Here is a 25,730-nt window from a genome sequence, read left to right on the forward strand (position 1 = left end):
TTGTTTTTTTTTATTGAGCAATAGAATACTAAAGTTTATACTGCTGACATAAGCCACATGCCTTGGGGTCAATGAGTTATGGGTAGATTCATCTTCCTCTAAAGCATCCAGTATCTGTCACTGCCAGAGGCAGAATGCTAGAAGAGCTAGACCATTAGTTCAATGCAGTAGGATAGTCCTATTTAACTCTACACTAATGGGAATGGCCTCTCTAGTAGAAGTGCCCTGTACTGCCATACTGGACAGGTAAGTTTGATTTCTAGTGCTAGTTATTTCCACTCTAGGGGCTGGAGTATTGGATGAAAATGCACTCAACTCACAAAAAAGTAAGTCCATCTAACTTTTAGAGATTCCCCAACCAATTGAAGAGTGACATCATTCAGAGGCAACACCAAAGCTGCTGCCACCAAGGTGTAAATAAAATCATCACAGACTGCAGAGTAGCTCTGCCATCCCTACCTTTGCCATGACTTCTGGATCTGGTTCCTCTACAGGGTCAGCCCATTCCACAGTCACAACATTTCCCCAGACTTTTACTTTCCCACTCATCAACCGACGTCGAGCCTGTGCTGCAGACTTGTGATCTTCATATTCCAGGAAGCAGAATCCCCGGTTCTTCTTCTTATCGTCAGGTTGATGATATAGGATTACATCAACCAAACCCTCTGTAAAACCAACATCTGGATATAGTTTCATAAAATTTAAGGCCAGAAGGAACCATTAAATCATCTAGGTCTGACCTCCTGTATATCTCAGACAAATTCCACCCAAATACCCCTACAACTTCAGTTAAAACCAAAGCATTTTATTCCTCAGGATACTGAATTGGTATATGCCACATGCAGAAAACAGGAGAAACTGAGGTGCCACCAATGCTTGAGGCCCCTGAAATTACAGGGAATTAGGTGAGGTATGCAAAAGTGATCCTAGCAGAAGATCCATGCTTCCGGGGAAGACAAAAAACCCACCAAGGTACCTGCCAATCCGACCTGGAGAAGATTCCTTCCCAACTAAAAAACTGGAAATCAATTAGATCCTGACCATAGGAGCAAGACACCAGCCAGGCATCTAAGACAGAATTTTCTATACCATCTCAAGGGCACTAGCTCACCCTGCCCATCTCTACCCATGGCAGATCTGATGCTTCAGAAGGAGAGAAAAATCCATATTACAATTGGGTATTGGGGGATAAAAAAAATCCTTCCTGAGCCCTGCATGCAGCCATCTGAGGCATGAGATCAGATTATATAGTCACCATAATACAGAGCTACAAATGTTATGAGGATTTTGAGGGAAATGCAGCCAGTCTCATTCTCCCCCAACCCCCACAAGGGAAGGGGATGATGAGAGGAATTCACAGATTCCCAAGTCAGGTAAGACCACCATGACTATCCAACCCAACTCCAGCACACAGGCCACAAAACCTCTCCCATAAACTGGATTGAAGCATGTATTTCAGGAAGTTCTCTAAACTTGTCTAATCTGAAAGCCTGAAAGAGTCCACCACCTTATCGGGTAAACTGTTTCACTATTTGATCATCCGGACTACTAGGAAACTAAAGCATTTCAGGGTTGAATTTGTGCATCTTCAACTTCCGACCCATGCAGGGTGGATAAAAATCCATGTTTTGTTTTGTTTTTAATCTGTTTTTGATAAAATGCTTTTTGAGGAAAAAACTTATCTAAAGATAGTTTTAATTAAGATACATTATAGCTCAAAGATATCCCATCGTAGAACAGGGATTATAAATTCTAATTCTATAGTATTAGACAATATATTCATGTAATGTTTAAGAAAAGTTTTGTAAATGAGTTTCAATAGTTCACGGATTAGGGACCCAATCTTATGGCGTTACACAGGCTTCTGTATAGAAGTGTCTCCAGAGGTAACATGCTTGTTAACAGCAAAAATGTTTTTAAAAATAAATATATAGGAGGTGAGAAATAACAGACCTCAACTCTATTGTCCCTCTGCAAATTTGTGTACACAGAGTCAATTCCTTACCTCTAAGTGCAAAGTTTGAAAAAGTTCAATGAATTGAAGATTGTTGGGGGCAGAATAGATCTGGACAAGGAGAAGTCTGGCGATAAATGTGAGAAGCAAGGGACATATGCTTGTTTTGTTAAACTATTATAGGTTTGCTGTTGAAGAAAAAAAATCCAGACTACTTAATGTTGTTTTAGTTAAATAAAAAAAAATTAAATGTCTGTCTGGTGATGTTCTCCTCCTAATACAGCATGGCAAGAAAATCCTCCAAATATTAATGATTAACCTGTTGAATTGGAGATATTTATGAAGTCATTGAAGCAGATAGTTCAACTCCCAATTACCTTTGGTGAATGAAAAACAATCATTCATTTTCTGATATAGCTGTAAAACTAATCTGAAAAGTTTTCAAAATAAATCACTGTTTAAAAATGTATAACGCGTACCTTCTAAAAATGAAACCTAGATCTACTCGGAGTTGTGAAGAATATGTATTAAGGTTATAACAACTAACTAGAATGTACTTTTATGTAGAACACCATGATTAAATCGAGTCTTCCTGACCAGTGATTAAAATCATGATTTAAATCAAATCCACCCTGCTACCATGTGATCTTGTTATGCCTCTTATCAATGAGATTAAAAAGCTCTGCAGTACACCACATATCTTTTCCATGTGCAAGTACCCATACAGTGAACAAGCCATCTCTCAACATGCTTCCATCAAGTCTCTGCAGACTCAACGGTTGAACACTGAACTAAGTGCATCCACGTACCTCTGTAAGACAGTCAGATACATGCACACAATTTACCCACACACACAAAAGTCAGGTTATCAGAAATTGGAACTCTCCACTAAAAAAAAAAAACCACCAAACAAAACAAAAAACCCCACACCACTCCCCTACAACAGATCCACCTTCATGGATTCTGCACACCAGACCTATTAATTGTCAAAAGTGGATAGGAGGATGGGGCATATGATATACAGCATATTCCATTTCAGCCCTGACTTGGACGTTATTAACCAAAACATTTAGTGACAGTTAAGGTTGCAACGTGACGCATCTGACCCACTCAAAGCCTTAAAGGAAGAGTCTCCTGCATTCCTTGACACTTCCATGCTGCATTACAGCTCAGTTGGTCACACAATTCAGGAGTCCATAGGACTTTCATTTCCATTCCCCAGTAGATACTGAAAAGCAACACATATCCCAGCTTCAAACCTGTATTCTAACACAGAATTGTGTTGATGCAAAAGTACGACACCACATCTATGCAGTCTGTTAATCTGCCTTAATATTACTAAGGTCACCATTAAGGTTTTGTATTAGAGCAGTGGTGGGCAACCTGTGGCCCGTCAGGATAATCTGCTGATGGCCCGCGAGACAGTTTGTTTACATTGACTGTCTGGAAGGCACAGCCGTCTGCAGTTCCCAGTGGCCACGATTCACCGTTCCCAGCCAATAGGAGCTGCAGGAAGCGGCACGGGCTGGCCGTTGCTTCCTGCAGCTCCCATTAGCCGAGAACAGCGATCCATGGCCACTGGGAGCTGCGAGCAGCCAATGTAAACAAATTGTCTCGCGGCCTGCCAGCGGATTACCCTGATGGGCCGCAGGTTGCCCACCACTGCATTAGAGCGTGATACGATACACCAGGGGTAGAGGCAACCTTTCAGAAGTGGTGTGCAGAGTCTTCATTTATTCACTCCAATTTAAGGTTTCACATGCCAGTAATACCTTCTAAAAAGGTTAAAATGTCTCTTTCTATAAGTCTATATTATATAACTAAACTATTGTTTGTAAAGTAAACAAGGTTTTCAAAATGTTTAAGAAGCGCCATTTAAAATTAAATTAAAATGCTGATCTTACGCCACCAGCCTGTTCAGCTCGCTGCCAGCCTGGGGTTCTGTTCACCTAGGCTGGCAGCAGGCTGAGTAGGGCCCGCGGCCGGGACCCCAGACCTGGGGGTGGGTGTTTCAGGGGTCAGGGCAGAGGGCTGGGGGACGGGGTTCAGGGCAGAGGGCTGAGTGTGTGGGGGTGCAGGGCAGAAGGCTCAGTGTGTGTGGGGGGGGTCAGGGCAGAGGGCTGGGGTGCTCGGCTCGTAGGGGTGCTCCCAGCCCCCTGCCATGAGCCGCTCAGGGCAGGGGGCTGGAAGGGATATGCTCTGTTCCACCCCCTTCCCCCAGGCTCCATCCCTACCTCCTCTACGGAGCTGTGCGCACGCTGCCGCTCTTCACCCTCCCCCTCGCTAGGGCCATCAGCTGATGGGCCAGGGACAGAGAGGAGGCAGGGAAGGAAAGCACCACGCTGGGAGAAGAAGCGGGGGTGGGGAGGAAGCTTGGCTGCCACAGAACCAAGCTTCTGCCTCCTGCCCCCGCAGTGGAGAGTGGTGGGCAGGGGGGCTGAGTGGGGCTGGGGGCCAGGACCACGGCAGGGAGCTGCGTGCCACTCAAAATCGGCTCACGTGCCGTGTTTGGCACGTGTGCCACAGGTTGCCAAACCCTGGGGTACACACTTGACTGGCTGATACAGTTTGGGTCTCAATTCAGGTCAATAACAAGGGTGGGGACATACATGGAAATATAAAGAGCAGCTGGTAGAAGTTCATGGTTTCCAGGTCAAGGAAGCTTCCCCTACACTAAAGAGTATTGTGTGGGAGCCTCTCTCAAATACTTAATCATCCTACTTCTGAAGTCTATGTATTCTGTGTATCAACCCAAGCTGCACCAAACAAACATGAAAAACTCCATTACAATATCAATTTTAGTTTCTATCTTTTGTCTTATTTTCTTCATTTCTGAAAAATATTTAATACTCCAATCCCTTCTGTCCCAGAAGAGAATTCAAGAGATCCTTTCCCCATCTCTCTCTGAAAAGAGTCAGAGGCTGGGCAGGACAGACTCAACTCTTTTCCTCTCTGCTCCCTGCAGTTCTTATAACTTGGTACCCTATGAAGGAAGCAATGGGACATTCCCTTCCTGCAGGAGAATTGCATAAGAGATCAATAATTCTGCACCAACTCTCCCTGCATCTTCTCCAGCTTTGTGATGGCGGGTTGCTTTCTCCTCACAACCTCTGCTTATGATGTGGGGGAGGGGGGACAAAGAAGAGGACAGGAGAGAAAACAAACGGGGTTAGCACTAGTACTGACCCAGCTACTCCCACCCCTCCACAACTCCATATTTTGAGGGCCAAAAAGTTGCTTGATCATTCCCTCCAACCTCTCAATTGGCTCTAGGTGCTGCTTCCATGACATTCTTCACCAGATGGTCCATCTTTAGAGGCTGCCCCAGAGCCTCTCCCTCTATTATAAGATCTGGGTGACTTTGAGTGGTCAAACTCAGACTAAAAATAAGTTTTATTTAAAGGCAGATCAACTCTAACTGACCCTGCTCCTCCCCACCTACTTTTTTTTTTTATATTAAAGAAAAATTTCAAAAAACTGAGCTCGGCCTTTTAAAGTTAGTTTCTGATGCTCAGTTTCCCCCATATAAAAAGTTTTGTTAGCAGTCACATCTACAGCAGGTAGAGAGTGGTGAATGCAAAAGAAATATGAACCTTTTATACAGGCTATCAATCTGGAAGTTCATCAAGCCTATGGTACTTCCCACCAGCAATGAACCTGGAACTCCATTTGGAAATAATCTTTCATTATCACTGGCATTTAAAATTTATTATCAGTTGCTATCATGCTATGAAAGTTAATTCCTGGCACTAATCTTTTACCATGCAAACTCTTTGTTAAGTGGAAGCTCTTTACCTGTGACTTTACTGAACTCTTCCAATATGTTTTCCTTGGTCTTGTTCTTTGGAATTGATCCAACAAACAGTCTGTTGTTCGCCACAGAGATGCACACTCCAAGGTGTTTCCCAGGACGGATTTCATAGTTGTCACACTGGGGAATATTAAGAGATGCCACTAGTATATTTCAGTTTTCACTCCTTAATTCAATATGGATCAAAAGGACAGCCAGCCAAACTAATTAAACTTCACATCTCTATTAGACATGTGAGATAGATAGATAGAGTACAGATTTTATATTGTAATAGAAATCATGCTATATTGGCCAGAATTCGAGATTTCTGAAAAGTTCTGAAAAGCCACATAACAGACAAAACTACATTTTGATAGCATTTCTCTCCACACCACCCTTCATATGCTGCTTTTCTTCTTAGGCCAAAAGAAAAATTTTCCTGCATCTGGAGAGTATCCTGAATATTGTGGCTGCTACCAGAATACACACACAGTTATAGTATTAGCCTGACGTGAAACAGAATCAAAATCAATTAAATTATGAAACAGTCTTGGGCATGCAAACACAACATAAGGTTGGTTGTTTCTCTCAGCAGTATAACGAAACATGATACAGGTGAGTTGCATCATACGTGCATTTAACTTACGCAAATTCAACTATACACGCTCGGCAAAAAAAAGAAAAACAATAAGATACCTGTAAATAGTGCGGGTGATTCCACCCAATGAGCGTATGCCCCGGAGTGAGCATGAGATGGGAGACGTGAATCTGCTGTTCCCTCAGTCAGTCTCAGATCCCGCGTGCCTCTCATATAGCGTGAGCATCTCGCCGCGCTGAGTGTGATTCTAGTGTTTAAAGATACGTATTTTTCGTACAACATGGCTCCTAAACGCAAGGCAACTACTTCATCTGGTGCTCAACCGAAGAAACAGCAATCTGTTCCAACACTGGAGGAAAAACTGGCTGTGTTGGACTTAGAGACAGTATGTCGGTCTCCAATGTGGCACGTAAATATGGCCACAATGAATCTAGCATCTGTGCCATCAAGATTCGAGAGAGAGAAATTCGTCAAGCCGTGGCATCAAGTGCTCCAATAACTGCTAAGATGATGAGCCAGGTGCGTGATAAGACTTTAGTGAAGACTAAAATGGCTAAAAGACATGAACCGTAAACGTGTGCCTACCGATGGTAACATGTTGCAAGAAAAGGCTCTTAGCCTCTACGCGCTGTTCAAACCTCCTGCCGAAGAGGGATGGCCTTCTGATAAGAAGGAATTCAAAGCCAGCCAAGGTTGGAGTAACAGTTTTAGGAACCACTTCAACCTCAAAAAATGTGCAGACTACTTGTGAAGCTGCATCTGCCAATGAAGAGGCAGCAAAAGCCTACCTAAAACAATTAAAGAAAATCAGAGGAAAGAGGCTATCTTCCGGAACAAGTTTTTAATGCTGACGAGACTGGGCTCTTCTGGGAAAAAAAAAAAAAAAAAAAATATGCCCAAACACACTTACATTTCGAAATCAGAAAGACAAGACCATGGCTTCAAAGCAACTAAAGACCATGTGACTGTGTTGTTTTGTGGCAATGTGGCTGGGCATTTAATAATGCCGGGCTTGCTCTACAGGGCTGCAAATCCCCGTGCCCTAAAAGGCAAGAACAAAAATCTCGTGCCTATGTTCAGACAATCAAATAAAAAGGCTTTGGTGACGGCAAAATTATTTCTGGATTGGTTCCACAAGTGTTTCATTCCAGAGGTCAAGCGGTACCTCGAAGAGAAAGGACTTGACTTTAAAGTGTTGCTGATCATAGACAATGCTCCTGACAACCCTGCGGCACTCCAGTTTGCACATAACGTTGAAGTCGTCTTTCTCCGCCCCCAATACCACCTCCATCCTCTCAACCAAGGCGTGATTCGCTGTTTCAAGGCCACGTACACGAGGCTTACGTTCTCACGGATACGTAGCGCTATGGATGCTGATCCCAATCTTAATGTGATGGAGTGTTGGAAGTCCTTCAACATTGTCAGTTGCATCACTTATATCAAACAGGCAATGGATGCAATCAAGCCTGAAACAGTCAATGCATGTTGGCAAAACCTATGGAAAGAATGTGTGAATGATTTTAAGGGTTTCCCGACCATTGACAAAGAAGTGAAACGCATTGTTCAGGTAGCCAGGCAAGTGGGTGGTGATGGCTTCGTCGACATCCTTGAGGAAGAAACTGAAGAATTAATTGAGAGCCATAGAGAAACACTGACTAACGAAGAGTTAGAGGATCTGATAAAATCGTCTACAGAAAATGAAGATGATGACAACGAACAGGAAGAGCCAGCAAGTTGGAATCTTCATAAATTTGCTGAAGTGTTCCAAGCAGCGAAACACTTGAATGGTTTAATTTCTGAATACGATCCCTCTATGGAACGAAGCCTCAAAATCATACATAGTATTACAGACTATTTGAGACCGTATCAAGAAATGTTTGAGCAGCTCAAGAGACAATAGCGACAGTTGCCGATCACCATGTTTTTCAAGGAAAAACAACCAGCTGCAGATGAGCCTATGCAATCAACTTCTCAAGCTGAAACAGAGCCAACCACTTCATCTACAACTCACTCTGTCACCCAAGCTCTCCATCACCTGGATCGACATCAAGCTCTGATGACCCCCTGTAATTACCCCCGTAATTAAAAATACAGTACTGTTAAATTATATTTTGCATATGTACTCTATTATATACACCATACATTACTGTATACATTAATACATATTACTGTACTGGGTTGTATACACAAAACCATGTACAGTATACTGTACTTTATGGGCAATTTAAGGGATTTTCAAGGGTAATTTTGACTATACGCGATTTTCGCCTTACGCGCTGACTTTAGAACCGAACCCGCGCGTAAGATGCGACTCCACTGTATTTACAAATCCTTATTTGTATTTGGAATTACATTTGGAATTTCCTCACTTTCTTGATTTCACATTTCATCTAAGTTGTATGCTCATTATAGTGGCCCAGAGTGATGAGAATATTTTTTTCCTTTTGTGAAGTGCCATAGACAGCTTTTCTAGTTAAAAACTCATTTAACATTTTAAAGCTTTCTAGAAAACGTTTGGTTTGTTTTCTTTAGTTGCTATCAGCTAATCCACATTTGTCCCAGTTCTGGTCAAAGCCAGATTACTCTATGGGTGACGGTGGCAACAATATGATAAACATTTATAGGCAAGACCCCTCTTCCTCTTTTTGCAAATTTCCTCAGTTTATCCAGAATTCCTCTATGACTTTAGGCTGGGATTTTAAAGAGGAGCCTAAAAATAAACTTAGCAGGTAGGACTTTCAAAAACATCTTTAGGCAGAAATCCCATCCAATTTTCTTAAACTGGGATTTTCAAAGCACCTTTACCTACTTTCAGATACTAACAGCAGCTCAGAAAAACAGATGTTTGATAAAATGCCCTCAAAGTAACCTACTTGTTTATGAAAAGTAAAAAATAAAGGCTTCTCTCTCTATTCACTAGCATTGCAATTCTTCAAATTGGAAAAAAAACTGCTACCCACTTTTTGTAACTGTTCTTTGAGGTGTGTTGCTCATGTCCATTCCATTCTAGGTGAGTGCATGCATGCCCACATGCGCTGTTGTCAGAGATTTTTGCCTTAGCAGTATCCCTAGGGCTGGCTGAGGCACCCCCTTGAATGGTGTGCCCATGTGCTGGTATATCAAGTGCCACCACCCCCATGCCCTCTCAGTTCCTTCTTGCCAACAACTCCAACAGAGGGGTAGGAGGGGAGGTAATGGAATGGACATGAGCAACATCTCAAAAAACAGTTACAAACGGTGGATAACCATTTTTCTTCTTCGAGTGCTTGCTCATGTCTATTCCATTCAAGGTGACTCAAGCAGAATCCTCAGATGTAGGCTTGGAGTTTACCGTCTTGCAATCTGAACCACTGCTCTGCCAAAGCCAGCATTTTCTTGAGCTTCCTGGGTCAGCATATTATGCGATGTGAACATGTGGACAGACGACCAGGTCATAGCCTGACAGATTTCCTGGATCGGCCCTGCGCCAGGAAGGCTGCCAACAATGCCTGTGCCCTAGTCAAGTGAGCTGTCACAATCGCCGGCGGAGGCACTTTAGCCAACTCATAGCAGTAGTGAATGCAGGCCATGATCCAGGGCTAAAATTCTCTGAGCAGACACTGGGCGATCTTTCATTCTGTCTGCCACAAACAACTGTGCTGACTTGTGGAATGGTTTGGTTCTATCTATATAGAATGCCAGCGCTCGCCTGACGTTCAAGGCATGAAGTCTGCGCTCCTCATCCGACGCATGAGGCTTCGGACAAAAAAGACTGGTAAGTATATGTCCTGGCCCGTATGAAACGGGGAGATGACCTTGAGCAGAAATGCCGTGTGTGTGTCATAGTTGAACCTTGTCCTTGAAGGCCCTATAGGGCGGATCTGAGGCGAGTGCCCTGAACTCAGATACCCTGCGGGGTGAGATTATAACAACCAGGAAAGAAACCTTTCAGGAGAGCATCAAGGGGGGGAGGCAGACAAAGGCTCAAAGGGGGGGGGGGGGGAGGAGAACGCCCCATGAGCCTGCACAGCATGAGGGTCAAGTCCAAGGGTGGGACAGGGTCCCAGACGTGTGGATAGAGGTGCTCCAGGCCCTTTAAAAACCTTGCCTTCATAGGATGGGCAAAGAGACCTGCCCTGGAATGGAGGATGCAACGCTGAGATGGCTGCCAGGTGGACCTTGATGGAAGATGGGGACTATCCCATTTAAGCCTGAGATGCAACAAGTAGTCCAAGACATCCTGCAGCTAGGCCTGAAGATGCTGCTCCAAAGCTCAGCATGCGAACCGCTTCCACTTTGCTAGGTAGGTCACCCTGATTGAGAGCTTTCTGCTGCCCAACAAAACCTGCTAGACCCAAGCCAAGCATGCCTGTTCTTCTGAGCTCAGCCATGCAGGAGCCACGCTATCAGGTTCGGATGCAGCAGGTTGCTGTGGTTCTGAAACAGCAAGTTCAGCCGAAGAGGCAGGGAATAGGAACAACTGCCAAAAGATCCAACAGCATGCTGAACCAGTGCTGATGGGGCCATGAGGATAACCCTTGCTCTGTCCTGCTTGACTTTCACCAGGACTCTGTGGATTAACGGCAGCGGCAGAAAGGCATACATGAGCACCCCAAACCAAGGGTGGAGGCTGTCCAGACCCTGGATGGAAAACAACTTGTAGCACTTCCTGTTCTGACTGGACACAAACAAGTCCACCTGGGAGTTCCCCACCTTTGGAAGATTATATCGACCACAAGGATGGAGAGACTATTCGTGGTGAAATGAGAAAGTCCTACTGACCTGATCTGTCAGGATGTTCCTGGAGCCAGGTAGGTGGGCCACAACCAGATGGATAGTATGCTGCACACAGAAGTCCCAAAGGCTGAGCACCTCCTGACAAAGGGTCAAGGATCTGGCACCTCCCTGCCTGCTGATGTAATACATTGTGGCTGTATTGTCTGTCAGGACTAGCACCACTCTGCCTCTCAAGTGGGGCAAGAACGCCTGGCAGGCCAGACGGAGGACCGCCCTGAGCTCCCTCACATTGATATGGTGGGCTAAGTTGTCCCACAGCCAGCAGCCCTGTGTGTGAAGTTCACCCAGTTAAGCTCCCCAGGCCAGATCTAATGCGTCAGAGACCAGGGTTAGAGATGGGGACAGAGTTGCGAATGGGATCCCTTGGAGCACTGACTGGGGAGCCAACCACCAGCGCAGAGACAGTATGATGTGGTTCGGTACTCTGACCATCCGGTGCAGAGCATGTTTGCTTGGGGTATAGGCCAGCCACACTTGGAGAGGCCGTAGATCTAGCCGAGTGTGAGGAACCACGTACGTGCAAGCGGCCATGTGACCCATCGGGTGTAGGCAGATGTGGCCCATAGTGAGCGGGTGGCCCCTTATCAGACAAATCAGGGATGACAAGGCCTGAAAGCGTTCTTCCGGAAGGCAGGCCCTAGCTCACCTGGAGTTGAGAACTGCTCTGATGAACTCTATGCACTGGACAGGCGTTAACGTGGACTTTTCCATGTTTATCAACAGGCCCAGGTGGCGGGAGGGGGAATGCACCAGTTCGAGGCTTCTCTGTACCTGTTCTGGAGACCTAACCTTGATGAACCAGTTGTTGAGGTACTGAAACAGATAGATCCCTTGATGTCTGAGGTAAGCCGCCACTGGTGCCACATATTTTGTGAACACCCTCAGGGCCAAAGGGTAGCGCTGTGAACTGGAAATGGCGCCCTCCCATCATAAATCGGAGGAAACACCTGTTGCCTGGGAATACAGAAGAGTGGAAATAAGTGTCCTTTAAGTCGAGAGCAGCATACCAGTCTCCTGGATCCAGGGAGGGGGATGATGGAGGCCAGGAAAACCATGCGAAACGTCAGTTTCTTGAGACACTTGTTGAAGCAATGCACGCCCAGGATGAGTCTGAGGCCCTAATGCCGAAGGCAAAAGGGGGAAGTACCGGAAGTAGAACCTTTTTCCTCTCATGCCCCGAGGAACCTCTTCTACTGCCCCCAGGCACAGAAGGTTCTCAACCTCCTGAACAAGTAGGGTGCTCATGAGAAGGGTCCATGAAGAGGGACGGGGAAGTTGGAGGGAGGGGGGGGAGGGGTGGCCAAAAACTGCAGGGTATAGCCCCGAGATATTATGTCCAGGACCCAGCAATCCGATGAGAGCCGCGACTAGGCTGAACAGTAGGGGAGGAGACCACTGAAGAAAGGTAACAGCCTCTGCTTTTCCTTTTCATTGGCCAAGGAGACCACTAGTGAGCCGGGGGAGGGTGGGTATACGCAAAACTCAAAAAAGATACTCAAAACTTTTGACCAGGACAAAGTACTTATTTTCGGCCCGTTTTGAGGTGGGAGGAATGGAAGACAGTGTTTGCCCGACAGCCTTGGCAATGTTGAGGACCTCTTCATGCACCACACAAATCAGGGTAGAGGCCGACAGGACACAATAAAGCGCCCGCCTGTTCGACCACATCCTTCACTTCGAGGCCCAAGTTCTCGGCCACCCACCAGAGCAAGGCCTGGTGGTCCTGAAAAATCATTGGGCATGCTGGCCGTGGAGAGTCCTGCAACCGCCTCGTCCGGGGATGAAGATTATGACTGTCCCAGCGGAGGGGGGCCCTGGTCTTCCTCCTCTGTCAGGGAGGGTGGCTTAGGGGTGGGGACCACCTCCCGAGTCTCAGCTTCCGGGTGTCTCTCTGGTTCCAGGCTCAGTGCTATCGGTGCTGGTTGCTCTGAGGGAGCTGCCGATAAAGGGTGCGGATAAAGGGTGGGAGCTCAGTGGTTTGAGCATTGGCCCGCTAAACCCAGGGTTGAGAGTTCAATCCTTAAGGGGGCCATTTAGGGATCTGGGGCAAAAATTGGTCCTGCTAGTGAAGGCAGGGGACTGGACTCGATGACCTGTTAAGGTCCCTTCCAGCTTTATGAGATAGGTCATAGCCATGACTGGAACCCCCCCATGCATTCCAACAAGTCCGCTGCACGGGCCACTGACCCGGCTGCCATTGCCTCTGTCGATGCTAGATCAGTAACCCATTCCCGCCTCTGGGGTCTAGGCAACGGGCTGAAGCGACCCTCTGTTCTGGAGGAACCTCCTTCCGGAGACCACAGAGGGGCTGTAGATGCCTGAGTCTGCCTTGAGACCACCGATAACGGTGACTGGTGCCCTGCATGGGGGGGCCAGTACCCACACCATGGAGACCTGTGTCAGTGCCAGAGGGGACTGGAAGCGGGAAGAGAACATTGTCACGGCATCAGCAATCTGTGACGAGGAGACGACCTGCAGGATGGCAATCGGTGCTGGTAGTAGAGGGAACGGCACATTCTTCTTGGCGAACTGCGTTGGTGCGAAAGTGACAGAGACTGCGGTGCCAGTGACCAACTGCAAGCATCTGCCGGCGGGAATGGAGGCTCCAGCGTGCATCGGCGTGGTGGTGGAGAGTGTGCCGTTGTCTCGGGGAATCTGTGGCGCTCCACTACTTCTCACTTGCCCTCTTGGGGAGCCTTCACCGAAGCTTCTGGCACCTGCTGTGCTAGCTGTGTAGGCGGAGGCCTGTGCTCCTTCAATGCCTGGGGAGCATGTGTTGGCATCGGTGCCGGCAAGGAAAATGGTCCAGTACTGCTCACAGGAGTCAGAGGAGGACCTTTTATTGGGCTAACGGCCCCTGCTGGAGAAAGCAGACTGTGGGGCGCTGGGGTGAGTGGATGGCCCATGGCAGTTCCTTTGCCTGCTGTCCCCTGGCTTTTCTTCACTGACACCGGGGAGCCATGCTTCTGCGTCCTTTTTCGGTACCGGTGACAGGGAGCAGTGACGGGCGAAGCCCAGTGCCCGTGTACTTTTTACCGATGCCGAGGTGCTTGGTGACTCATGCCGAGGAGGCGCAGATGGACTCCGTAAGGAGAGCCCAGAGCCAAATGTCCCACTCTTTTTGCGGACAAGGCCGAAAGTTCTTACAGATACAGCACTTGTCTCAAGTGCTTTGGGGAGGCACACGTCAAAGACAACTGCCATGAGGGTCACTAACAGTCACAGGCTTATTACAATCTGTGCAGGGCTTGAAACCGGGAGACTGGGGCATGCCCTACCAGGGGCACCCCCTGGACCCTTAACAACAATTAAACTATTAACAGGTACTTAATACTAACTACTAAGGATAACTATATACATGGCCTTAGGGCACAAAGTCCAAGGGAGAAAAAACGCTAGTCCTCATCAAGCAAGGAAAGGTGCTCTGACCACCACGGGCGGTAAGAAGGAACTGAGAGAGCGTAGGGCCAGCGGCGCCTGAAATACGAGCGCATGAATGCAGCACACAAGGGGGCGCCACAGCCAACCTTACAGATACCGCTCAGGCAAAAATCTGACAATTGCACACGTGGGCATGCGCACACCTAGAATGGAATTGTAATGAGCAAGCACTCAAAGAACAGTTTATTGAAGGGATAGATTAATATTTGATTAATATTAATATTTGATATTCAAATTAATATTTGATCCAAATTCATTTGAAAATTTGGCTTCAATACAAATAGAGTGATTCATAATACAATATTTAATAGAAACTTATTAGAAGTTTAAGTGAACTCAGAATCTGCTTTTCAATGGTGTGTGTCTCAGTTCTCTTACTCTGTTCTGGCTGTTGCCTGAGCCCCAGAACGAAGTTAATTTTTTTAATATGGAATCAAACTGAAGTTTTCTTAACATAGCTGCCCCCAAGGATGACTTATATGGCCCCATGGCCATAGATTAGACACTACAGGTCTAGTTTAGGGCTCAGCAGCCCTACGAGTAGAACTCTAGAAACAGCCAAGTCCAGGGATAAAGTCTGAGCTAATGCTTCCTTTAAAAAAAAAAAAAAAACAGGAAGAGTTTGGATTCTATGTACTGTGGGGAACTGTGTTGACATAACAGGTAGTGAAAGTCACTGCTCACAGGTGTAACCTAGTAACTAATACTTTATTTTTCCTACAACTCTTATATCGTGATACAATTTAGAGGTCCAAGCAGGCTGAAGCCTCATTGTACCAGGACTGTCCCTAGATGCAGAGCCCCAAACCGAAGATATAACAGGCGGACGAAAAAGCATGTTTGTATCTGTACATAAGGTGTTGGGGCTGCAGAGAGAGTAACAGTATGTTTTAGCACAGACTGGAGGTGTGCACAATTTGTAACCGATCATTAGCAGTAATCACAAATCACCAATCACATAGCCACTGTCACATGGCAATTCACTGCATGAACTATAGCAGAGCTGAGCTTTGAGGAGGGATTTTAAAGAAGTATGTTAGACTTGGTGGAGTAATACTATTAACCTGCTGTGTCCAGAATGAGTTAACTCACCAGTTTGACTGCTTCTTGTGCTGAGTCTTTGCCACAGAAGGTAATAAAAGCATAACCTCTGTTCTGACCAGACAGAGGATCCATCATGAGGCGCAGATCCCAAATTGGACCAGCCTTCTCAAAGAGTGGCACCAATTCATCCTCATACAAGTCTCTGGGAATCTTGCCAACAAAAACCTGGAGAGAAAACGAAACCTCCTTAGAAGCCTTTACAGATTCTGACTTGGAATTGGCGTTTTAAATGAAGTTCTCTGGGAAGAAAAACTCCATGATTTATGAACTATAGAAGAAACCCCTACTTATGGCTGTAATACTATCTATTCATTATAGACTCATTTCACAATTCGGATACGTCTACACTTAAACTGCTACGCCAGCACAGCTGCAGCTCTAGTAAGTGGCTAAACTGAAGCACTACAGCAATGGGAGCGGTTCTCCTGACCCAGTAGTTATTCCGCCTCCCCTAGAGACAGTAGCTAGGTTGATGGCTATGTATCACATAAAATAGACAGATTTAAATATGTACTTAACAAGGAAGAACAGAAAACACTATAGGTTTAACATATAAACACAACTGAGGTGATATAGCTATTCACATATGAACTTCTCCATTTCCTGAGTCTAAACTAGCCCACATGTGGCTCTTCGGAAGTTAATATGCAGCTCCTTGTATAGGCACCGACTTCAGGGCTGGAGATACAGGTGCCAACTTTCCAATGTGCTGGCGGGTGCTCACTACTTAACCCCTGGCTCTGCCACAGGCCCTGCCCACACTCCACCCTTCCCATCACCACCACCCCCCCCCGAGCCTGCCTGCCGTGCCCTCGCTCCTCACCCCCAGAGCCTCCTGCATGTCACAAAACAGCTGATCGGGAGGTGCGGGGAGGGAGGGGGAGGCACTGATTGGCAGGGCTGCCAGTGGGTGGGAGGTGCTGGGAGTGAGGGGTGGGGAGCTGCTGATGATTACTATGGCTCTTTGGCAATGTACATTGGTAAATTCTGGCTCCTTCTCAGGCTCAGCTTGGCCACCGCTGGTTTAAACTGCAGTAGCTTCTGTGGAAAAGAAAAGTTCTCACTCATGCTGTACATGTTGGCTGGTGGATTTTTTGTTAAGATAAAAGTTGTAAATATATACCCATGATAGTTTAAACAGTGTAGGATAGAAACTTACTATTTAGAAAACAACTTTGCAAATTTTTGCTAAATGTAGTGAATGGCAGACACGCTTAAATTTAAAATTTTGTTCTTCCTAAACTAAGTTTCAAAAATTGGTCGGATTTCCCAAAGTCACTTTTGGACGCAGATCAAAACAGAAATTCATTACTCACAGGTGAATGTTATTGAGAGCTGAGCATCCAAACACAAGTATTATTATAAAAACTGTTTTGAAGATACACACAATATATGCCTAAGCAGAGAAGTATCGAGATTTTACCACCAATTTACAGACACTTGTCCACTCAAGTTTTTTCAAACAATGGATTTTTTAAAAAAAATAATGCAGTTTTCTAAGAAAGCAAAGTAGCATGTCTTGATTTTTTTTTAAAGCAGTTTTAAAAGAAGTACAAGGGTTTAGGAGCAGACTCAAAAACACCAAATACTTTAGTCACAGGCATACCCACCCTCACATATTCTCACAGCATTTATCTAGACCAAGATTAAAAAAAAAAAAGACATCCTGCATCACGTTAAGTCTAAGTGTGGACAACCTGCTGTTAGCTAAGGCCTTTAAACACATACTAAGTTGATGTAATTGAAGGTAAGGCTTAAACTCGATCATCTCAGCACATTAGAGGCAGCGTGCCATGTCTACGTTAAACTTTTGTCCGTCAGAATGAGCTAGCTAAGCCTAGGGTATGTCTACACAACAGCAGGGAGGTGTGATTCCCAGCACAGGTAGACGTGTGCACTAGCTCTGCTCGAACTACCATGTTGAATATAGCAGCATGGCTGCAGTGACCATATCACTATATTTAGCACTTTAGATCGGTGTTTCTAAATGCAGCCACCAGGAACTTTTCTTGCCACATCCTCTCCCAAGGCCACTAGCAGCAGTTGGGCCCTGCCCCCCTCTGGAGACACAAATGCTGGAGGTGCAGGCAGCTGGTGAATTCCCCACTTTCCTGGGGTAGGGGAGGCAGGCTTCAGCCATGGGGCTTCGGGCTCCATCCACACAGTGGCAGTCTCTGGTTCCAGGCTCACCACCCCTGGGCTCCGCTGCCTCCCTGCCCACCTCCCCATCCAGGGCTTAATTTGTCCCAGGGTTTGCCGGCGCTGAGTAAGTGTGAAAAGTGATATTAACAAAAATACAAATATCACTTTTCACAGCAGAAGACTTATCAGCTTGCAAGTCTTACGGGAAAAAAGTGAAACCAAAAAAAGCAGGAAAAAAAACAACAACAAAAAGACAAGACCATGCAAAGCACCTTATTGTGTGTTTCTATTCTGTTTCGGTCCAGTAAACAATAGAGACAACTGTAAATTATTTCTATTACTGAGTGAAAAAACACTACATAAATTACAATTATTTGGACATGTGCATATTTATTTGTTTTTCCTAAAGTGAATTAAGTATTTTAGGAAAAAATGTCAGTGCAGCCACCAGCAGGAGGTGGCCACACTCTGAAGCCACCAAAAAATTTGCTGTGAAAACCCCTGTTCTTGATCAAGCAGAGCTAGTATGTGCATATCTACCTGAGCTAGCAATCCCACCTCCTAGCTGTTGGCTAGGCATATGCTAGGATAAGAAGTGTGAATGACTAACAAGACTGTGAAATGGACTAGACAGTGGAAGAAGAGAAAGGTTTCCTCTAATCTACTTCAGCTTTAGGGACCATAGGGGATTCTTTTAACAGAAGGTAGATTCAAATAGGTGTGATTTTCAAGTTGATCATTTCCCTTTAACAAAACCCAAGGCAACAATTATTTGCCTAATATTCTCAAACAAGGAGGAGTCCAAGGATGATTAGAATACTCTTCAGCCATGGAGAGTAACAAAACTTTTTACCACCATGTATTAGAGATAAGCAGTATTCAAATCACACTGTTATGCAAAGACCCTGATCAGCTGTGGCACTAGCCACATCATCAGTACCTATGAGAATGTTAAAAGAGCACAGAGGTTAACTAAATTAATTTGAGAAAGATTTTCCCCAACATGCATGCCCAGCCTACTAAACCCCAGTTTCTACACCCTTTCTGGGCACAAACCCCTACCCATCCATCCCCAACATACGTTACACATATCCTGACAGGTTCTACAATGCAGTTGCTCATCAATTAAAGAATTTGCAGAACTTTTGAGGCCAGTGGTACCAATGATATAGGAAAAGTTAGGGGGAAGAAAGGTCCTGGAAGTCAAACATTTCTCATTTTTGTGCAACCTTTCAATAACTGGAGTACATGTATGCCTCACTGTACTTACAATAGCACCATTTTTATCTCTCAATACAGAAAATAAACCATAACAGTGAACAGAGGCATTTGTAAGTCTCTGGGCACTTGCAAAAATCTCTTCTGTAGAGTTCATTGACAGGTTTTTGGGGGTTTTCTTCCTGTAAATGAAGTAAAAATCAGACTGGCAGGTAAAGCAAATTCCTGTGAGCACATGCATCATCACCCTGCCACCCAAGAAACAGCAACACCATACATGCTTGCAGAACACCTGACAAAGCACTCTAAATTTTAGTGAAAATTCCTACAGCCAAGTGAAGCAGCTATTATCCCTGTGTTACAAATGAAAACCGTGACTCACCCATGTGTACAGAGGTGTGTGAGGTGGAGCTCTTCTAAATCCCAACCATTTAAATATTTTATTAAAGCGAATGTTAAAAAATTATATAATACATAGGTTGAGAAAAGAGTGTCTGTACATCTGGTATAGTGCTTAGATTATCACAAATACAAAGTTTGTTTTTAAAGTCATAAAATATAGTGCATAATCAGCAGTAACTCAAATTTAGGTGAGTAAATTTAAGAATACAGTTTAGATATTAGCATCCGAGTATTCAGGTACCCTTGAAAAGTTATAGACAGCTAGTTGTGGAAGCACGTATATCAATGAGTGAAGATTGTCCATCAGTAATTGAGAATTTAGGGTAGGTTGTCCATTTAGAAAATACAATCCACGAGGAAAGTGATGGCTATGTCTGGTCGCAATTGGCTGTCAGTTCCGGGGATAGAGTTCACAGCAACCTTCCCCAGGGGTGGCAGGATGGCTCTGGCCAAACGATCTTGTGTCACAGCTGCCAGGCTCTGGAATGGGGCTTGTAGCTACACAGGACGTGGGGTAGCATCTCATTGGCATAGCTGCACTTCCTGCATCACTTGTCCTGATTCCCGTGGTGGAAGGCTCCATTCAGCAGGACGCACGCCCTGTGGATGAACCTCCAGTCAGAAAATCTATTGAAACTGTCCCCAGCGAGGAAGTGGTTGCTGGCGTCCCACTTGCATGTCCCCTCGAACGCCTTGCCCTGGTACAGCTTCAGGTTTTCCACATACTGGCAGCAGATGGCATCCTTCAGGGTCCTCTCCAGCATGGTTCTAGCTTTCGGAGCGAGGATTGTGTGGTCCGTGTTCTTCACCTAAGGCACTAGGACTCCCAGCTCCTACTGTTCCTCGCACCATGTCCAGCCGCATAGCGGGCACGAGTCCACAGGGAAGCAAAGTCTCCCCCGTCTCTTCCAAATATGCTTTCCAGCGAGCCACTCAGGTAGGTGGCGACATCTTGGTTGGAGGGGGTCTTGGTGCTTCTTGATGACATCTCGTATGGCACGTAGTAATGGCATGTAAATAGTATAATGGCTAACAGGGGTCAGGCTAGAGACTCTTGCCTACATGCTCGGGGTCTTACTGATCGCCATATTTGGGGTTGGGAAGGAATTTTCCTCCAGGGTAGATTGGCTGAGCCTCTGGAGGTTTTTCGCCTTCCTCCGCAGCATGGGGCAGGGATCGCTAGCAGGAGGGTCTCTGCCAATTGAAGTCACTAAAACACAGGATTGGGGACTTCAACAGCAGAGTCCAGGGAAGGGGTAGGGACGGTTTTGTGGCCTGCAGCATGCAGGGGGTCAGACCAGATGATCATAATGGTCCCTTCTGACCTTAAAGTCTATGAGTCTATGGCACTTTCTGCAATGTTCCTCACCATGGGATCTGGGCACATCAGAAGGTGGAGGGCATGAGTGATCACTAATGTTGCACAGATACCCATACGAGACACGTTGGCGTCGCCCTGCCTGTGTGAGATGTAAACCAGTTCATTGCTGGCTCTCTGGGGAAGAAACATCCACTTCTTTACTAGCTGCCTGATGGTGTTGTCTGCCTTGTTCAGAGGTACCTTGCCATAGCAGATCCCCTCAGGACAAATGATATACGGGGGATCAGGAAGGTGTTCAAGGCGTTGATCTTCTGCCATGGGTGCCAGTAGGGAGGAGTCGATCCTGGCCACAACTCGTAAGATCTACGCAATGGTATCCTCAGGTGTCTGCTGGATGCAGAAACCTATGGGTGTGCCGAGATCTTAGCATGCTTGCCCGTCCTTGAGGAAGATCATAGGTTCACCCTGGATCTGAAAAGACATCGCGTGGACCGAGTCCCTTCTACTGCCATCGATATGCAGGGAAGCTTAGTCCCGTCCAGTTGGCAGCCTGGCTGGTGATGTCGAGCATTTGTTGGAGTCACTCGGGGTTGTCTGCAATCAGGACCAGATTTTCTGCATAGGCCAGGATATTCACGGTGTTGCCATACAGGTCAAAACCACGTAGCCCGCAGGAGATGGCTAAGTTGAAAACAATGGGGCTGAGGGGGCAACTTTGCTTCACACCACTACAGATAGTAATTTCAGGCCTCTCTCCTTCCATGGAGCGGATGGTGGTAGTGCAGCCTTCATATAGTTCCTGGATCAGGTGGAGAAAGTTTTCAGGCATCCCAAAGTCTCGCAGCATGGCAAAAATGTGCTGACTGGGCATCAATCCAAAAAGTATTAGCCAGTTCGAGCCACGCTATGGCACACTGCCTCCGTGCCCTCTTGACCATGTGGATGGCAGACTGAAGGACAAGAGTTGTGTTCATAACAGCCTTTGCATGACATGAAGCCTTTCTTGATTGAACTGACAGCTCCTTCATTCACCGACCAGTCTGTTATCCTAGCCGTGAGGCACTTGGCTTACACTTTGTACATGGTGGAGCAAAGAGAGATGGGTCTCCAGTTGCTGGGGTCGTCTCGCTCACCTTTCTTGTAGACTAGCACTGTCAGACTTCTTCCAGGAGCTGAATTGTTTGCATTTGTTGAAGAGTGCAGTTAATACCAGGCAGCCAAGATCTCATTTTTTCAGGATGTTATAGCAAATGCCATCTTTTCCTGGGGCTGTGTTTTTGGTCTTCGTAAGTCTGATCTCTACTTCCCGTGATGTAAAGTCTTGTTCCAGGTCTCCTGCACAGTCAGAGGATGAAGTCACTCTGGACGCTGCGCATCATTCTGAGCTACACGGTCAAACACACTCTTGAAGTATGAGAATAGTCTCTGACAGGACTGCACAGTAAGCTGAGGGCCCATTGAGGATCCCTCTCCTAGCCTTAGGGCGGTTTGACTAGTAGAGATTTCTGGATCCTGGAAGCTGCTGCTAGGTCGTAGCGGAGACTGATGTTCCTTCTCCTGGCTTCTCTCTGGTGGTGGTGGTGGTGATGATGTCATGTCTCCACGCAGGAGTTCTGTGAGCAGTCACCTAGAGGAAAAAGTCAATGACGCAGAGATGGAGTTAGGACAACAGGGTCGCATGGTAGTGTGTCCAGTTCTCCACTCCGGAGATGTCTAGCCAATCTCAGCAGTCACACTGTGGCAAGCAAGAAGCAGAAGAGGAGACCCCTGGTAAGTGGTTTTGCTTTGTAAAGTACGGAGGTGGGATGAGCGCATAGAAATGTACATGCTGACTGTTTCTGTGCTGGACATTTCCTGTGCAGCTAAGCAGTACGGCTGAGCAGGATGTTGATGCACACTGAGATTTCTCAGGACTCCTCCAGTGATCTCTCTAGGAAAAAGTTTCCTGAAAGTGCTCGGCAACCCTCTTCCCACTTGAATGTTTTGTTCCTTCCCCCGCTGAAGGAAACTTTCCCGCACCATTCTGTAATCACTTGCGCAGAGACCAGAGCAGCACACAGGCAAGCAGCATAGGGACCAGGTCAGAAGCCGCAAGCGTGCAGTAGATGCACCCTTGCTTCTTCTCAGGAGTGAGATATCTGCTACAATGACCCCTGCTGTTGAAAAAGGTGGGAAAATTTACAATATTGTCTGTAGTTGACTGCCCCGCGATTGTTTCTTATTGCTTTTCTCCCCATGTAGAATGCCCCCTCACCCGGAGGTAAACTCACCATGCTTGGGGTGTTTGCTGACATGAGTGCTTGTCATGGGTCTGTGAGAAAGTGATTAGCATATTATTAGAGGTGTATTTTATTCTACTGTTTCAGTGCTGTGCATATACTTAATCATGCTTCTGTGTATTGTTCCTTGTGCTTCTGCAAATGTGGCCTTCAGAGGCACCCCTTACACACTGAGGGGCTCCACCAGATAAGAAAACTCCCCAAGATGGAGCAAGGAAGACATGTTCCAGGAGCTGCTGTAATACTTAGATGCAGAAAAGAGGGAATGCATGGAGTGAAAGGAAATCAACAGGCAGGACAGAAAAGAAAATGAGGGCTTTATTAAGTACACTACTGAGAGGATGATTAAAGTTATGGAGGAGCAAACTGAAATGCTGAAGTCCTTCATACCGCCCCAGACTGAGCAGATATGTTCCTGCACTCCCCTTCAGCACATTCAGAACTCTTTCCCATGCACTCCCCAAATACCACCTGCACATTCCTTTCCACTTTCCCAGACTTCTCACTTTCCCATTCACTCCACGCCCATGGACACCTTTTCAAATCATAGCTGGACTTTATGCACAGCTCTGAAAGTCAGCCCTTCTCTGGTACCTCCTTTCCCACCAAGTAAAGGTGTGTGTTGGGGGGCGGGTGTGTTTTCAGTGCAATAAAAGCAAAAACTTTTTAAATAAGTAATCTGTTTCCTGCAAATTGTGATAGCGGGTGGCAGCAAAACACACACAGGCAGTTTAATCATATGGCCTAGGATTTCAGTAAGCAAAAGTCACAAGTACTTCCTAGCAAAACTAATTTCATTAAGCATTGCAGTTCCAAGCATAGTAATATACATTACTGGTTCTCATTTTCAAAGTGTTGCCTCAAAGCCTCCCTGACTCAAATTGCCCCCCATTGTGCCCTCCAATGGCCCTGGTATATGGCTGATCAAAATCAGTAACCCGGGGGTCTGCCTCAGCAGTCCACCTCGAGCACACTTTTCACCCTTACCTTCACAAATACTGTGCAACATACAACACACAGCTATGACCATAGCAACATCCTCACTGAGGTCTAACCTATCGTAAAGGCATCACCAGTGCACTTTTAATCTGCCAAACGCACATTCCACAGTCATCCTGCACCTACTCAGCCTATTGTTGAACCACCCCTTACTGCTATCCAGGTTTCCTGAGCCATGGCATTAAGGGGTACGCTGCATCTCCCAGGATCACCATGGGCATTTCAACATCCCTCACTTTAATCTTCTGGTCTGGAAAGAAAGTCCCCACTTACAGCTTTCTGTACAGGCCCATGTTCCTGAAGATACATGACTCAGCTATTTTTAGTAAAGTTAGGGACAGGTCATGTGCAATAAAGTCACAGAAGTCCCTGACTTTTACTAAAAACCATCCCTGACAAAATGGTGAGGGAAGAGTGTCTGTCCAGCATCTCCCGCCTCCCCCCCCAAGCCGCTGAGTAGCTTCAGGGTCCCTCTGCCGCCACCAGGAGCTGAATAAGTTTCCACTACAATCTCTATTCTCAAAACACAGCTTTATGTTTGGCGTCTGCCAAAAGATGATTTTTTTTAAAGGTTTGAGCAGAATCCCTTTGTTTTGGAATTGAGAGCATAAAAAGCATTTTCCTCATCACAAAGCAACTGCCACTTTTCCCGCTCAGGGATAACACAAACATCTGAGCTATGTAATGTCAAATTGAACTTGTAAATAGGCCTTGAGGAGCAGCAAGTGCATTGCCAAGTTTAATGAAGTTTGGCTTAAATTTTATGTAAGTTTGAAAGTGTGGAACTTAGCACATTCAGTAGAGGATTCCATTAAGCCACTAGCTGAGCACTTATGTATGAAGTATACGTGTGCGTGCAGTAGTTAACTAAGCTCCATCTTCCTACTAGCTTCAGAAGGAGGACAAGTTGATTAGCTATGAAGAAAGCTTTGTCAACAGAACTTGTCAGCTTGTTAGGTGCACATGGTTGTGGTGCTAGCTGTACACAGTGCAAGCGTTTTGCACAATCAGCACAGCAAGGTGATGGCGGATGTTACAACCTCAATCCAAATAGTACAATGTGAAGTATTAGCTGTGTACATAGCCTAAAACTATTTTACACAAGTGGATCTGTGACTGACAGGTGTCTGCTATATAACTGGGCACTCTTCCTTTAGATATACCTAGGAAATTAAACAAAAAAATCCTAAGCAAAAAGGCTTCATAAGTACTAAGAAGTTAGGAAATGCAAGAGTTAAAGGTTGATATACATCTTTAGCTGCCCCCTGTGCAAACAACGTCAGACTTTGCAATCACAGGCTTAGATGCCAAGCATCCAATGTTCTAGAACTAGCAATTACAAGTTTTCTAAGTATTCATATTTTAAGATGCAGAAGAAAGCCCATAAGAGCATTAATATATTAAAGTAAGAACTTATTGGCAAATTAAGTAATAGTCTTGATTTCAGTCTCCATTTCAGCCATCTCCTGTTCAGGTTCTCTTCAATTTTTTAAAGTCACAGCCCCTTGTGGGCAAACAAATACTGGTGTACATGAACTGCATGACATCAGTAGGTCACTGGTGACTACATTAAATAAAATTGGTGCTAGCACTGTGCCTTGAAGAAGTCTGTTCTTCTAAAAAGCAACAGACAGTCCTCTGTTCTTCTAGAATCACCAGTTACAGAGCCATTTAAAAACATCTACCGCACAGCCTTAGCTAGCTGC

The 25,730-nt window shown here is 45.8% G+C and overlaps 1 protein-coding gene across 2 annotated transcripts in view; it reads right to left on the reverse strand.

Moving 5' to 3' along the window:
- The window catches only part of HNRNPR (heterogeneous nuclear ribonucleoprotein R), a 54,963-nt gene that overhangs the window by 13,809 nt on the left and 15,424 nt on the right, over nucleotides 1-25,730 (reverse strand). For both annotated transcript variants that reach the window (XM_054012115.1, XM_054012114.1), the window contains exons 6-8: nucleotides 15,652-15,828; nucleotides 5,750-5,885; nucleotides 460-665 (exon numbers count right to left, since the gene is read on the reverse strand). In XM_054012115.1, coding sequence (XP_053868090.1) covers nucleotides 460-665; nucleotides 5,750-5,885; nucleotides 15,652-15,828 — 519 coding nt within the window. The remainder of the gene's footprint in view (nucleotides 1-459; nucleotides 666-5,749; nucleotides 5,886-15,651; nucleotides 15,829-25,730) is intronic.

The sequence above is a fragment of the Malaclemys terrapin genome, chromosome 22 (assembly GCF_027887155.1).
Source record: "Malaclemys terrapin pileata isolate rMalTer1 chromosome 22, rMalTer1.hap1, whole genome shotgun sequence".
NCBI lineage: Eukaryota > Metazoa > Chordata > Testudines > Emydidae > Malaclemys > Malaclemys terrapin.